A 15,000-nucleotide genomic window follows, 5' to 3' on the forward strand; every position below is an offset into this window, starting at 1 on the left:
TGAAGGAGTCCAGTTATTTGAGTACAGCAGGTGGAGCTAGATTACTTCTGTATACTTGGTTAGGGGATGAAATTTAACAAAGTAAAAAAAAAAATGCCAGAGCACTCTGAAAGGAACTCCCAGGGAAAGGGCAGACCGAAACACACACACACACACACACACACACACACACACACACACACACACACACACACACACACAGAGGGAGAGAGAAAGAGAGAGAGAGAGGGGGGAGAGACATACTTCGTCATTTCGGTCCGTACGTAGCGCTGCATTTGAATGATGTCTATCTTTTCGTCACCTTCCGCAAATGGACAGATGAACTTCGTCTCACCATCATGTGGAACAGCATCATAACGCGTTCAACGCAGACTAACGTCTATTGCAAGTATTGCCAGTAAACTGTGATTATTCACCGTAGGAGGGTCTTCTGAAGAACTCTGGAACACAGACTTCTGGACATCAAACTAAAATTGGATCTGTTCCGGTCGCCTACACACGTACGTAGACGATATGACTTCTATTTTGAAATACGATCAACACTTTCTAAGTCTAACCTAATGTATTACAGTCTAAACAAGTTCGGATAAATTCGAAGGTGTTTCTGTGAACAATTTGATAAGGGCATCAGTTCTTTGTTAACGTGTTTAAAAAAAAAAAAAAAAAGCTTTAGACTATTGTTTAGACTATTGTTGTTGTAAAGACTATTATAACCAACGTAACTATCTACTGAAAGTTTGCAAATCGTCCGAAGATAACAACATTGCTTCAATCCACTGGCATTTAGGTTAAGTATCGCTACATCAGAGAAACTGTTTTAGTTTAGTTGGGCAACTTATTTCAGACTATAATACAGTGCCACAGTAGACATAAGCAGGCTTGAGTGCATTACTTCTCACACTGGAATTAAGTTGTAGCTGCCACAATATTGAAGCTCGAATGCTTTCGTTTTGAAGGAGATAAAGTTGTTAAATGTTAAATGGCCGTCTTCGCAGTATTAATCGGAATGCATAATTTTCCCACTCGTTTTCTCGTACATCTATAGATGACATCACGGAATGCTACCCCATCGTCAAGGGTGATGCACACGAAAACGGACATTTACAACCTACATGTAGGCATTAGGCTATATATGGAGCATTAACTAATTACCACCACACAACCACAATCATCTGAAGGCCTTCTTTAGGCACTGTTTAAAAATGACTAACGAATACAACGAAACAGAATATTTGAAAACAAAGTCATAGGGTCCCCTGTCGCCATGTTTCCCTCTTAAAGTGCCATGAAGCGTTGGAGAACTCTCTTTTTTTGTAAAGACTCGTGACACTTGTACCTTTTAAATTGTCGAACAAACGTTGTCTAATTCAGAGACTATTATTCTCTGTAAAGTGTGGCCAACCAATTAAAACCAAGAAGGGGCCTCATTAATCAATTTAGAATCAATTGGGCTACTGGACGTGGTAAGGATAATGACAAAATGTGAAATATGTGAACAAAAAATTATAATGCTGATGCCTTAGGGTTGGTCAATTAGTCTTCAAGCAGTTACTTTTATATGTCATCTGTCTTCTCCTTCTCTCTCTCTCTCTCTACGTGTGCATGAGCGTATTGGATGAGGTCATGGAAGTTAAGGAGGCTAGGGTTTCACGTATGAAGATTGGGAGTCTGACGATGTAGTCTGATCTCCTATTGGTCTCTACAATCACCTTTGTTCAGATGGTCAGGCTTCAAAAGGCATTTGTATCGGCTCATAGTAGTCCATGGGAGTTTAGAGCCCCCTTCTCACGTTTCATTCTTCATAATTGCCCATAGTGCCTTGCAATGGATATGCTCAAGTGCTTGTTTATAATAGCTTGAGTGACTATACCTGAATTGCAGTCAGATTTTTTCCTTGATTCAGTGCCATCAGAAGCTAATATTTGGGCTGTAGCTTTAGAGACACACAGTTCTTTGCAGTGTCACAGATATATTTGTTGAATCCTGTAACTGAGTGTAATGTCATGCCACTCTGTGTTGAGTTGTGCTCTAGTGTGCTGTGTTGTTTGTGTGTTGAGTTGCTTAGCTCCAGGGCTTGGGGTTGAAGAGGACACACTAGTTTAGATAAAAGAAGAAACTGATCTGTGATGTAGACTAAGGAGAATGAGAGTGATACTGGAATGTAGTCTGATCCATAGAGGCATAAAGTGAGAATAGAACATGCCGCAAAAGCGTTTTAAACTATGAAGAAATGTCACCTCAGAGGTTGTTTGACCCGTTATGGAGGACTGAAAACATGTATGAAATGTTGCACCATCAGTTAACCAATCATAGGGTTGAGCCCATTCTCAGATTTCTGTCAACATTGTGTTTGGATTGAACAGACCTGCAGTCTCCTCCTTGACGAACAGAAGGTTACAACGAATGCAAAGGGCCGTGCAGGTGCTTTGCAATAGAATTGAGTACACACACTTAGAGCGACTGGCCAACACTAACATGTTAGTTTAGAGGTAAACAAACACATGCACCCACACCCTTTGTACAGTGACACCGTTTGTCCAGGCTCAGTTTCAGAGCACTAAAAAAAACATCAAGACACAACTGTGCAACAACAGGCTCTTACTCTAAGTATATTCTTCTGACCTATGCTCAGACACATGTTACTCATACTCTAAGTATATACTTCTGACCTGTGCTCAGACACATGTAGCATGTAGGAAGGGCCAAAGGGGCAACAACAGTTTCGGCCATTAGGAATATATTTTTAAGGACTGATTTATATTCATACATAAAGCCTTTCTTGCGTGCATGCACACTCACACACGCCAAGCACACATTAAGACACAAATGTTCAGCAACTGGCCCCCACTATTAATAGACTACACAAACATACAGTGTTGTCACACATGCTCGTACATGCCACACAAACAAAATAAAATGACACAGTTGCGAACTGTTGTGTGAACAGAAAGCAAGATACTATAAATATACATTCCCGTACGTTAATTTAACCCCTCCCTAATACACACTCATACACGCACGCACACACACACACACACACACACACACACACACACACACACACACACACACACACACACACACAAATACACACACACACACACACACACACACACACACACACACACACACACACACACCACATAAACACACACACACACACACACACACACACACACACACACACACACACACACACACCACACAAACACTTTGGACATAGGCACATTGTAACACATGTGCACAAATGGCTGTCGCTATAAATATGATGCACTGGCAAAGACACACACACACACACACACACACACAAACACACACACACACACACACACACACACACACACACACACAAACAGATGCTGTGAGGAAGGGGATGGTTTCTCCAGCTGTTCGGAAGCAGAGGGACTGAATGTCCCTGACAGCTGTGGATTCCTGCTGTACTGGGGAGGGGGGGTTCAGGGAAAAGGGAGTATGTGTCTGTGGGAGTTGAAATTTGGAGGGGAGTGTGTGTGTGTGTGTGTGTGTCTGTAAGGAGTTGTAGGGTGGAGATAGTGAGGAAGCTGTGAAGGGGAGTGTGCCAGTGACTCATGTGTGCTGTGCCGAGCTGGGCAGGGCTGTGTGTAACCCTAGCAGTGAAGCTGAGTTGCCTGGGTCAGGCCCTCTGCAAGGGTTGTGTGGAACTGGGTTCCGTGCTGTCTTGTGTCGGGAGTGGACGAGTGTGTGTGTGTTTGTGTGTGCGTGTGTGTGTGTGCGTGTGCGTGTGTGCGTGTGCGTGTGCGTTTGCGTGTGTGCGTGTGTGTGCGTGTGTGTGTGTGTTTGTGTGATTGAGAGTATGTGGGTGTCATTCTCTCTCCTCTCATGTTCTGTTCCTCTCACCTCTCCTCTTGACTACATGGCTTGTGTCTCTTCTATATGCTACCTGTCTCGCTAACACATTAAGGCTCGCTTGGAAAACTGTAATTAAATGCAGTAGTTAACATTAATAAAGCAGTAACTATAGCACTTAATACTACTTATTGTTCATTCATCCTGACTATAATAATAATTGCAATTTTAATAATAATACTAACTAATAACTACTAATGCTAGAAATAATAATAACTAATGCATAGAAACAAATTAGTTAAGAGACTGTGGACATAATATTTATGCAGTGGAATGCATTATTCAATATAAACAATCCATGAATTTTGCTATTTAACATTACTCATATTTAGTTAATCTTAATGTATTTTCATATGAACTAATTTATTAACTAATGATAGATAAGGAGACCTAATCTACTATATCCTCTTTTCTGTCCTGCCTCTTTCTTTGATTTGTTTATTTGCACTGAAATACAGACAAGGAAGTAAAACTCCAGTAAAATATGCCAGTAATTGCAATGCAGAAAGTGCAGATAGAGCTGCTTTGGCTTTTTAAGTATGTGGATTCTTGGCAGGGACATTGTTCTTTCACCGAGAGTAATCGCAACATAAACCTAATAGGCGGTTTCGATACAAATGACAGTAGCCATTTTAATTATGAGAAAATATGTGTCTGGTAATAACATGCTTGGATTTTGGATGAATGCCTTGTAATATGCCACTCTGGACTCTTGGGAGACCTGACTGCAGTGTTCTTAGTCTGACCGAGGCCCATGTTATGCTTAAGCTTGCAGCTTATAAATAACCCCTCATATAATGTATTTTAACTTAAGACCACAACATTCTCACTCTTCAGAGTTACTTTGACTCGGCTAAAACAACTGACTTGTGGCACAATAGCACTACAGTTATAAACAGGAGGCACTTCTGCAAATAGGTCAGGGAACTGAGGGGATGAAAATAGCAGAACATACTTGCATAAATCAGCCTCAACGAGACAAACACAGACTAACTTTAGCAACAGGAAGTGGCTGTTTTTTTTCGTATGCCTGCTTGTGTTTTAATAGAGCACTTCCTTGTGAGGTTACCATGGCAATCTGCACCATTTTTAGTTTGGTGGTAACACAGCGAGGTGAGTGCTGCGCTGTGGTCACACAGCCTACACCGGATAACAATGAGAGGAAAGAAAGAAAAACAGCGGTAGCCAGCATAGTTCTGAACGTACAAAGCTGATTGGAAGCCTAAATTTGGGAGAGATGATAGCATTTGGAAGCGAGCCATTCTTGACAGAGAGGTATATCACACTTTTGAAAAAAAGTCTTAAGGCTTGATTTTGTCACAAACTTTACAAAAATGGCTCTGATGTGATAAAGACAGATTCTCCAAGATAAAACCTTACACTACCCCAACTATCAACAATAAAGTTATTGCAGTGTCCCGTCTGTATCAGCAAGCAAGAAGTCTGTGTATTGTAAGACGTGCAGCAGCAGTATAGGGTGCTAGCCCAGGCCTGATGTTATGCTTCAGCGCACTACTGTGAGCCATACAGCTGACCTCAAGCCTGTGCAGGTTGGAATGACACTGCATGATGCGGTGAAGGTATGGTTGCATCAATTGGAAAGACCCAGTATGTCTGCTGACTGACTGAATAACTGGGTAAGTGAGTGAATGACATGGCTGACAGCAAAGCTGTCGAGTGAGTTTTGTTTTTTTCCTTTGGGAGTGGAAACGGAGCCCTGCCGCTCGACACACAATGCACTTCCCTCAGCTCCATGAGTCATGTGACATTTACTCAGCCACTGAGTCAGCCGTGCGCAACGCGTCCAGGGCTGCGCCAGTGCCTGCTGCCTGTGTGTCTATGTGCGAGTGTCTGTGCCTCGGCTCGCATCAATATTTTTACGACACCCAATACTCATGGGGGATGCTTCAATGTGTCACTGAGGAAGTAAGCAAAAACAAAATGGAATAGGTAGTGAGCTTCTACTCCATTGGCAGTGTGGAGTAAGTAAAAACTGGCTACTCGCTACTCCATGTGATGTATCTGTGCTGTTTCTGCTTTGAGATATGTAAGGGGGCAGTTCTGCATGGCTCTGAGATGATTTGTTTTTAGAACTCTGCCGAGATCCTGTGGTTCTGTCTTGAAACACAGCAGATACTGCACAGCATTGGGACATGAGCTCCATTAATGTACTTTATTTGTTTGCAATGAATTGTATTCTTACTGTGATTGTAGTGTAAGAAAACTGAGCAGTATGAGATACATACCTGACATACAGTAGAGCAGGCCCCCTTTGAGGGGGGTGGGGTTGGGGGGGAGAGGGGGGTGCAGAGGATGAGAGGTAGGCTTAATTCATAAATCACATTTATCCTCAAATGCTTTCACACGGAACACCTTTCACTTCATGTGTTTTTTTTTGTTTTTTTTGTGAATGGCAGAAGAATGGAGAGCTTTTTCTTTTTGTTTTGTTCTCGTTTCCAGTCAGCAGTCTGGGCTTACTGTAAGAAGGGGCTTACTAGTCCTGTGGGACCTGAATCATTTTACACTCTGTTGGTATTCTGAAGGTACATTTCCTCCTAAGGCAACTGCATGTCTTTTTTGCCAAGCATTTCACTAGGCTTTCTCTCTATTGTGTGAGCGATCCCATTTCACCCCTGCGCCAGGGACAAGACTTTATTACAGACACGGCTCACAAGAAACTCCAGATCCACCGACCCTTTCTACCCCTACAAACCCAGATTACAGGGTTCACTAGAAGCCATTGAATGGATGTCTTTATTATTTATTTTGATTGGTCTTCACACCAAGCCAACATGACATGTGGAATGCCTAGGTTAGTAGAGGGTGTGGCATTACAAGCCAGAAAACAGCAACCAAAAAAATGGTCCAGCTTATGTCTTTGTTGGTGTCTTAAAGAGTCCAGTGCTTTCAAAGGCGCTTTGGCTATGGGCAAGAATGGCAGTGGATCATGATTTATGATTTGTGCTATCACTGACATTTTGAAGGCCTCCTCCCCTGTGTCACATAAAGAAAGATGGCATCGAACCAAAATACGTGTGTGTGTTTGTGTGCTAGAGAGAGAGAGAGAGAGAGAGAGAAAGGAAGAGACAGTGTGTGTTTGTGTGTGTATGAGAGAGGGAGAAAGAAAGAGATAGAAAAAGAAAGAATGTATGTAGGTTCTAAATTTAGCCTGGTTCATGCGAGAAAACTTATGAAAGTGAAAGATTCATGCATCTGACCCCAATTCTGCAAACACTGTTCTTATCCGCTCCTTTCTTCCCCACTTCCCTTCTCTTTTTATTCTCACATTCTTTCCATTTTTTCGGTCCTCTGTGGCACCCCGTTCCCCCTCTTTTCCTCTCTGTAGTCTTATGCTTGTTTTCCTGAGAGCTTTTTGGACAAGAGCCAAATGTTCTTTATGCAGGAGGATGTGGAGAATGTTGATGTCAAGAAAGCACACAATGGACACACACACACACACACACACACACACTTTAACAACACCCACCACACACACATTTGGATAGCCTTTACCCCGTGTCAACATTATCATCACGCTTCAGTAGTACATCTTGAGATTCGGAGGTCGGTCTGAATCACGCAAAAAAAGTCCTAAAACATAGATCTTTAAGGAGGGCACACTCCAATTGAAAGTTTGCCATGTTGCTTGCCACTGTGTTCTGTCATCAGCAAAACATTAGCGCTGCAGCTTTTACAAAACATTCTCCATCAGGCCCTTTTTAATTATCTAACCTAGTGCCGTGTGCATGGCTAAGAGTAAGCGCTGCCGTTCCCATACAGCACACAACCACACCACACAATCACACCACACACCACACCACACCTCACAACACAACACAACTGATACCTAACCCCAGATAGCTGATACCCTCAAGAGAAACTGTGCGGGAGATCTTAAAGGAGAGGATCGGTGTCAGTGGGCTGTGCAGAGAAGGGGAAGTGAGTTGCCCATGGAGTGGGGTTGAGATTTTGTTACTGGGATTTCTGTAAAGGTCTGCTAGCTCTGAGTACGAATGAAACTCGGTCAGGTAGCTGACCACTGTAAGGTGAATTGGAGAGGTGTACTTCCCAATGCTGGAATGGTTGCAACAGCTGAATTGTTTTTTTCTCTGTTTTTCTTTCACACCCTATCTTTTTATCAACACATCCCTCTCTCTTTCTCTCTCTCTCTTTCTCTCTCTCTCTCTATCTCCATACCTCTCTCTCTTGGTTGTCTCGCTCACTCTTTCGCTCTCTAGCGGATGTTGAAGTAGGCAGCGGCCCTGTGTTTCCTGTACGGAAAGCTTCAGTTCCCATGGATCTGCGCGTGACCCAGAGGCGCTCGGGTGGCGAGGCGGCCATGTTGTCCCCCCTCATCTACAGCTCCTTCAGTAGCCAGCCCTGCAACCAGTATGCCCAGCAGCACATGCAGGTAATACAGTACACAGAGCTGGGCTGGGCTCTCCACAGCACAGACAGATAACAATCACCAGTCAATCGCAATACAAATACCACAGTACAGTTTCATGATTGTCATTAAGCCCCAAGCCCAATTCAAACTGCAGAAATAACACACTACGCTATGGTCTAATCACTAAAACACTTACATACAGATACAAGGTCCTGATACAAGGTTGAGTCAGAATCACAAGCCACTCACAAGTCACACAACAGCATGTACAGTCTTGCTTCTCTCTGCTGTCAGTATCACGTTCAGGTAACAAACCACAGTCACCCCGTAACACTGACAGGCACCATTTTACAGTTGGCCAGTTGGACAGGCTACAGTAATCCAGCTGCACATACCTGTTGTGTCTGGTGCTCAGCTAGCAACAGGCATCATAACAGAAGCAATGCGTGTAATGTGCAGCACCAAAAGGTCACGCACAAGCACACCGTTCTAATCAAGCGGCTCACCATTCAACCCCCTTGCCTCTGTTTCCAGTTCGCCAGACAGCAGAGATGGAACGAGAGGGAGCGGGAGCGGAAGCAAGAGAAGGAGCAGGAACAGCTGCAACAGATCCTGCACAAAGACCCCAGCGAGCAGAGTGAGTTACAGCGCCACCTACATGCAAATGTCTGATTTGCAGCTAGTGCATCTGCTGGGCTGGTGCACCTCGTCCACAGCAGGGCTGTTTCTTTTCAGCAGCTGGACTCGACATGGTTTAAACAGGCACATAGGATATACTCTACACTGACATTGTGTAATGTTTCGGAATATATGTGGATGTTAAAACCATGACTTAGCCCTCTCTCTTTTTTTACAGATATGACAGAACTAGACAGTCATTATTGTGTTGACAAATTCGTTATCTCCCACTTAATGTTTGTTTTGCAACAGTAATGATCAGTAATGTTTATTTTCTATTTCTTACCAATCTCTCGTCTAGTTTTATGTTCTCTATATAGTGTTATCAATAGTCGCAGTTCTATATAGATACACATTAACTGAGGCTCAGGGCACTGCTGAAAACTCTACATAAACACCCTAGTTGATGGGGCGTGATCCAACTCTGACATCTGACAGCTCTGAATCCCCATACTGTGAGTTCCTCTAATGCCACATACAGTATGTGTATTATGGGACCATTATAGTCAACTCATACCATTCTACTCCTGAAATGGAATATTATGGTGATATTTATTTTATGGCATTCTGATGCTGTTATTCTAAACCTCAAATAAGATCTACCGGTAGGACTGAACTCTTGGTCTTAGTAACAATCTGACCCTTTTAATAGAAGGGTGTTGTCCTCTATTGTATCTCGTTGAGGTGCACTCTGACCTAGCGTGTGTGTGTGCATGTGTGTGTGTTTGGGGGGAGGTTCAGAGGAAGGCATGAGGTCGTTCTGTCTCCCTGCTCGCCCCGTCTCTCAGCTTCAGGGGGGAATTCCTGACGCCGGAGCTTGTGATTCCAAGGAGGTGTATATCCTGCTTCAAAACTATTCAGCACAAGAGAGTGGCCAACCCACCAAACAACTGTGCCTCTCTCTCTCTCTCTCTCTCTCTCTCTCTCTCTTTCTCTCTCTCTTTCTATTTCTCTCTCTCTCTCTCTCTTTCTCTTTCTCTCTCTCTCCCTCTCTCACTATCTCGGCAAACGATCTGAAACGACGCAGAGATGCTGTACGAAAAAGAACTTGTAGGAAGAGGGCGATTGTCAAGGAATGCTTCCGAGCAGATCATCAGACCAACAAACCAAATTCCCCTCAGATTGCAGTCACGCGAGCCCACCACCTCGGCCTCGGCCAGGGTTTTAATATGACAGCTGAGACATCCAAATGAGTGTCAAATATGAACAGGGGCGTCCGAGGACAAACCAGATAGTCATCCACTCTACATAGTACATTCTTCCTGTACTTGTTTTCAGTTGTTTTCAGCAGTGCAGGCTTGATGATCCACTGCTTACTCCCAGCACCCATTTGCAAAACATCCAAAGTATGACCAGCACTCAGGGCTGCATCCTGAGGGCAGTGGGTTGGGTTATGCTTGACTGACAGGTACTGGACAATCCCCATGTCCTGATGGCTGTGTGTGTGTGTGTGTGTGTGTGTGTGAGTGTGTGTATATTTGACTGATAGGTGCGATGGCCAATGACATGTCCTAGAGAGCAATGTTTTTCTCTGATTGACAGGCGCGGTGGCCAGTGCGGTGGTGAAGCAGAAGCTGCAGCAGAAGATCCTCCAGAAGCTGGAGAGGACCAGCTCGGCCCCGCTCAGCACCCCGCCCCGCGGATACAGGTCAGACACGCTCAGCAACACAGGCCTCCACCTGTGCCGGTGCCCTTCTTTTGGGCTTGCAGAGTTGACAAGCCTACTGCGACACTGTGCGGGTCAGCTAATCCTTATCAAGGCCTGTTCCAATTAGTGCACTCAGGTGGTCGACACAGGGCTGAGAACATTTAGGGATTTACTGGTGTTAGAGTCACATTGCATTCCAATGTACGTGTATGTATGTGTGTGTGTGTGTGTGTGTGTGTGTGTTTGTGTCTGTGCAATATGGGTTTTTTGCACTGAGAATGAGATGAATTGATAAGAAATAGTTTGCATGTATAGGGCGTGGCACATACTCAGACAGTGAGATTTGGCAGCCCTGCTAACACATTAGACTGGGCTGTGTTTTACTCTTCCTCAAGCTGGAGTCTGCACCCCCGCTGCATGCAGTAATTCTACACCATTCAGTCAGCTCTCAGACATGCATCCGTCCTTTGAGAACATACATTCAGCAGAGCGTAAGCAAATATGAAAGAGCTGTTGCACTCAGTGTGTGTTGAGTGACTTTTGGGTGCATGTTATGTTAGTAATTCGAAGCTGGTCCTTAGCAATGCACTGCATACTTATATTCCTGAAACAGACCCACTCTATACACCAATGCTCTGTCTATGAATCCATGCATACTTACCTCAGTAGAGAAATGGTCTGTCTATGAATCCATGCATACCCACCTCAGTGGAGAAATGGTCTGTCTATGAATACATGCATACTTACCTCAGTGGAGAAATCCATGCATACTCACCATGATTGTAATGCAGATGATTTGGAAGTGTTGCAGAGTGGTCTGCAGGATTGCACAGCGAAGAGTATGCTGCCTGCTCCTAGTGTTCTTGACTAACGTTCCCATGGAGAGGAGCTTCAGGGTGTGTCGCAGTTCGCTGGGTACACTGATAAAGTGGTATGACAATTGCTGCAGAGTTTCAGCCGAGATTGACTGTCATTGTTCTCCCTTTGTGTGTTTGTGTGTGTGTGTGTGTGTGTCATAGGGAGCTGGCACCAGACCCTGAGATGACACCAAAATGTCACCTGGTGAGCCCCCCTGTCCCCCAGCAGCCCGAGTACAGAAAGGAGAGGACTCTCAGGAGGACATGTGAGACTCACACACACACACACACACACACACACACACACACACACACACACACACACACACACACATACACACACACACACACACACACACATACACACACACACACGCACACACGCACACACGCACACACGCACACACGCACACACACACACACACACACATTTACATACACACACTCACTCTCTGTGTCATACACTAACACATACATACACACATACACACACTCACACACACACACACACACACACACACACACACACAAACACACACACACACCGAACACACACAGTGGTTGTCAGCATGCCATCTACAGTATATTTCCACTGACTGGGAGTGCAATGGTAAAGTATGTATTCTCAGAGTACATGACGTTGGTTTAGGCGAGATCAGATTGAATGGAGTAATTTTATCCTTGTGGGGTCTAGCACTTGAGCACTGTACAAGACAAAGACTCCTGTGTAAACTCAGGTTACTTAAGGAACCATTTCAAAAAAGATATACAGAATATCTGTCGCCACAGGCTGCAGGCAAGAGAGATGAAGAGCTAAAAGAGAGAGGGTGCAAGAGAAAGAGTGAGAAAAGACAAAAGAAAGACAGTTATATAACATCGGTGTGGTAAAATGAGAGCAGTGAGAACAATGTCTACTATGTATCTAACCAGAGGCTTCTGCTGTGTGCGAGGGTATGTGTGAATGTGTAGGTAGTATGTGTGTGTTTATCCTAGTATTTATGTGTAAATGAGATGTAGTGACAGAGCTAGTTTCTGTCACTGTGGGATTTTGTGTTATCTAATGTCCAGCTGGCCCACGTGAGTCTCACGGAGTGTGCTAAAGCACAAACACACCCTTCTCTTTTGTGCTCGGAGGCTGTGTGACAATACCAAGGTGTTAACCCTGACTTGTGTCCGGGTCAAGTCACCTCTGATTGATGCCTTTGTGAGGGCCTGGGGTTGGAGATAGGGAATAAATATATGAATGAATCCAAGTTCTAAACAGCCTCTGTTCTTTTTTTCCCCTCAGCTCCCACAGACCGATAGGGTTTCACAGTGAATTACTAATCATTGTAATGAGATAAAAATTGCTCTGAGGACAATATGACTTTTTATATGGAGCCATCTAAGGAGGAAGATAAGCTAGGTACACACATTACTGTAAAACTTCATGAGGCTCATGTTCCTATGCGGATGAAGGGAACAATAGCAATGTGGTAATGTCATGCTCACTGTTGTTGTTTATGGAAATATGGGCCACCGTGTTGGGTTGTCCTGCTGGAAATAACCAGTGGGAAGAAATGAGGGAATTCAGGAAGTGCTTTGTTTGCCGTTTTTCTCAATGGTGGACAAACAGCTCTTGTGGTGTGCCATTTTGTGGTATGTGTATAATATTTGTTTATAATATTTGTGTGTGTGTGTGTGTGTGTGTGTGTGTGTGTGTGTGTGTGTGTGTATTCAGCCTCTGAACCCATCCTGAAAGTGAAGGCCAAAAGGAAGCCCAGCCCAAGGCAGAATCCCCTAAGAAGCAAGCACAGACACCCAGATGGCCTGGGTACAGTTACTATCACCATCATTAGAAACCTGTTCTTAATGTTGACAATCTACTGGAAATACACTGTACAAATTCTGTATGTGTGTTTTTACAGCAGACTCATCTCCCAGCAGCAGTAGTACTCCAGTCTCTGACTGCAGCTCGTCCAATGACAGCCTGCCTGAAAGAGTGCTCCCCCTCCCCACCCAACTGGCCCCTGAGGTGAGTCCCTCTTTTCTTCTCTTCTCTTCGCTTGTCGTCTCGTCTTGACTCGTCTCGTTTCGTATCTTCTCTTGTTGTCCCATCTTGTGTCTTCTCTTCTCTTTTCCTCTCTCATCTTTCCATTAGTCATCTTGCTCCCCTTCTCTCCACTGCCTTCTTCTCTCCTCTCCTCTTCTTCTCCCCCCTCTGTCACGCCTGAGGCACCAGGGGCAATTATTTGCTCTTGTTTACCAGAACTTTCCATGGCTCTGGTAACTGGAGCTGCCATCAGGTCTCAGGCTGTTCTACTGTTTAATCAGAGACATTGGATCAGGAGTTGGGTGCCAGAGGCGATTAGCACAGATGGCCTTTCATTTGCATCTGTAATTTAAACATTGAGGCTCCGCTCATCAATATGAGCACCCAACACCTGAGCTGTGCTGTCTGGTGTATGTAACCCTCCCTCCGTATCTCCTCCCGTCTCTCCCTCCATCTCTCCCTCCCTCCATCCCTCCATCCGTCCCTCTGTCTTCCAGGAGATCAGTGGCCTTCTGTCCTCTCGCCTGCAGCCTGTCCTCATCCTGGAGCCCTCGGGCCTGGTGCACACACAGTTCATCACAGGTTTGAGCCCCTCTCTCTTTGACAACACACACACACACACACACACACACACACACACACACACACACACACACACACACACACACACACACACACACACACACACACACACAAATACAAAGACATACAGAGGAGAAACACCTGCAGAAACACAGAATCATATATGCGCACGCACACATACACAAACATACATTAGTACACAAAACTGCACTCACTTATATACCTATATACACAGATTAGAGATAAAGGTTTGTCTTTTGTCGTGCTCCTGCTGCCCTCTACAGGCAGTGACAGTAGTACCACACACCTCACACAAACACGCCCTAGTTGCACTGTGTTATTCATGGCTTGCACGGTCGGCTAAACCCTTCTCCCGTCTGTCACTGCACAGTGCCCACACTGGCGTCGGTGCCCTTGCAGTACCCACCTCTGATGGACCGCCTGATGGGGCCCAGCTCCCACAAGCAACTAGGCCGGACCCGCTCCGAGCCGCTGACTGCCACCCACAGCCCCACCCACCCCCACGGCCTCCTCATGCGTAAGCCCCTGCAGAGGCTCCCTCAGCACTCTCCCCTCAGCCAGGTAAGGCACGGCACACAAACACACATACATATACAAACACACACACACATACACACACACACACACACACACCCATGCACATATACACACACACACACACACACACACACACACACACACATACACACATACACAGACACACACAAACACACACAGACACAAACACACACACACACACAAACACACACACACACACACACTCACACACTCACACACTCACACAGAGAAATATAGCTAAGGACACCTATGTGATTCTCTTGTCATGTGCCCTCTTCAGATAATTTGTGAGAAGCTGTTAAAAATGTTTTCTTCTTCTGACTTCCTGGAAGGAATACCTAAGTAAAAT

The 15,000-nt window shown here is 44.8% G+C and overlaps 1 protein-coding gene across 3 annotated transcripts in view; it reads left to right on the forward strand.

The window, feature by feature from the left end:
- hdac7a (histone deacetylase 7a) overlaps positions 1–15,000 on the forward strand; it is a 39,550-nt gene that overhangs the window by 7,677 nt on the left and 16,873 nt on the right. Inside the window, exons 2-10 of one of the 3 annotated variants that reach the window (XM_080846482.1) lie at positions 422–500; positions 8,124–8,296; positions 8,810–8,912; positions 10,496–10,601; positions 11,621–11,724; positions 13,179–13,271; positions 13,366–13,472; positions 13,988–14,072; positions 14,464–14,654. In XM_080846482.1, coding sequence (XP_080702608.1) covers positions 8,180–8,296; positions 8,810–8,912; positions 10,496–10,601; positions 11,621–11,724; positions 13,179–13,271; positions 13,366–13,472; positions 13,988–14,072; positions 14,464–14,654 — 906 coding nt within the window. In that variant the 5' untranslated portion in view covers positions 422–500; positions 8,124–8,179. Of the gene's footprint in view, positions 1–244; positions 501–8,123; positions 8,297–8,809; positions 8,913–10,495; positions 10,602–11,620; positions 11,725–13,178; positions 13,272–13,365; positions 13,473–13,987; positions 14,073–14,463; positions 14,655–15,000 lie in introns of those variants that run through there. The other 2 variants (XM_080846481.1, XM_080846480.1) reach the window with 2 other exon arrangements.

The sequence above is a fragment of the Sprattus sprattus genome (assembly GCF_963457725.1).
Source record: "Sprattus sprattus genome assembly, chromosome: 10".
Lineage (NCBI taxonomy): Eukaryota > Metazoa > Chordata > Actinopteri > Clupeiformes > Clupeidae > Sprattus > Sprattus sprattus.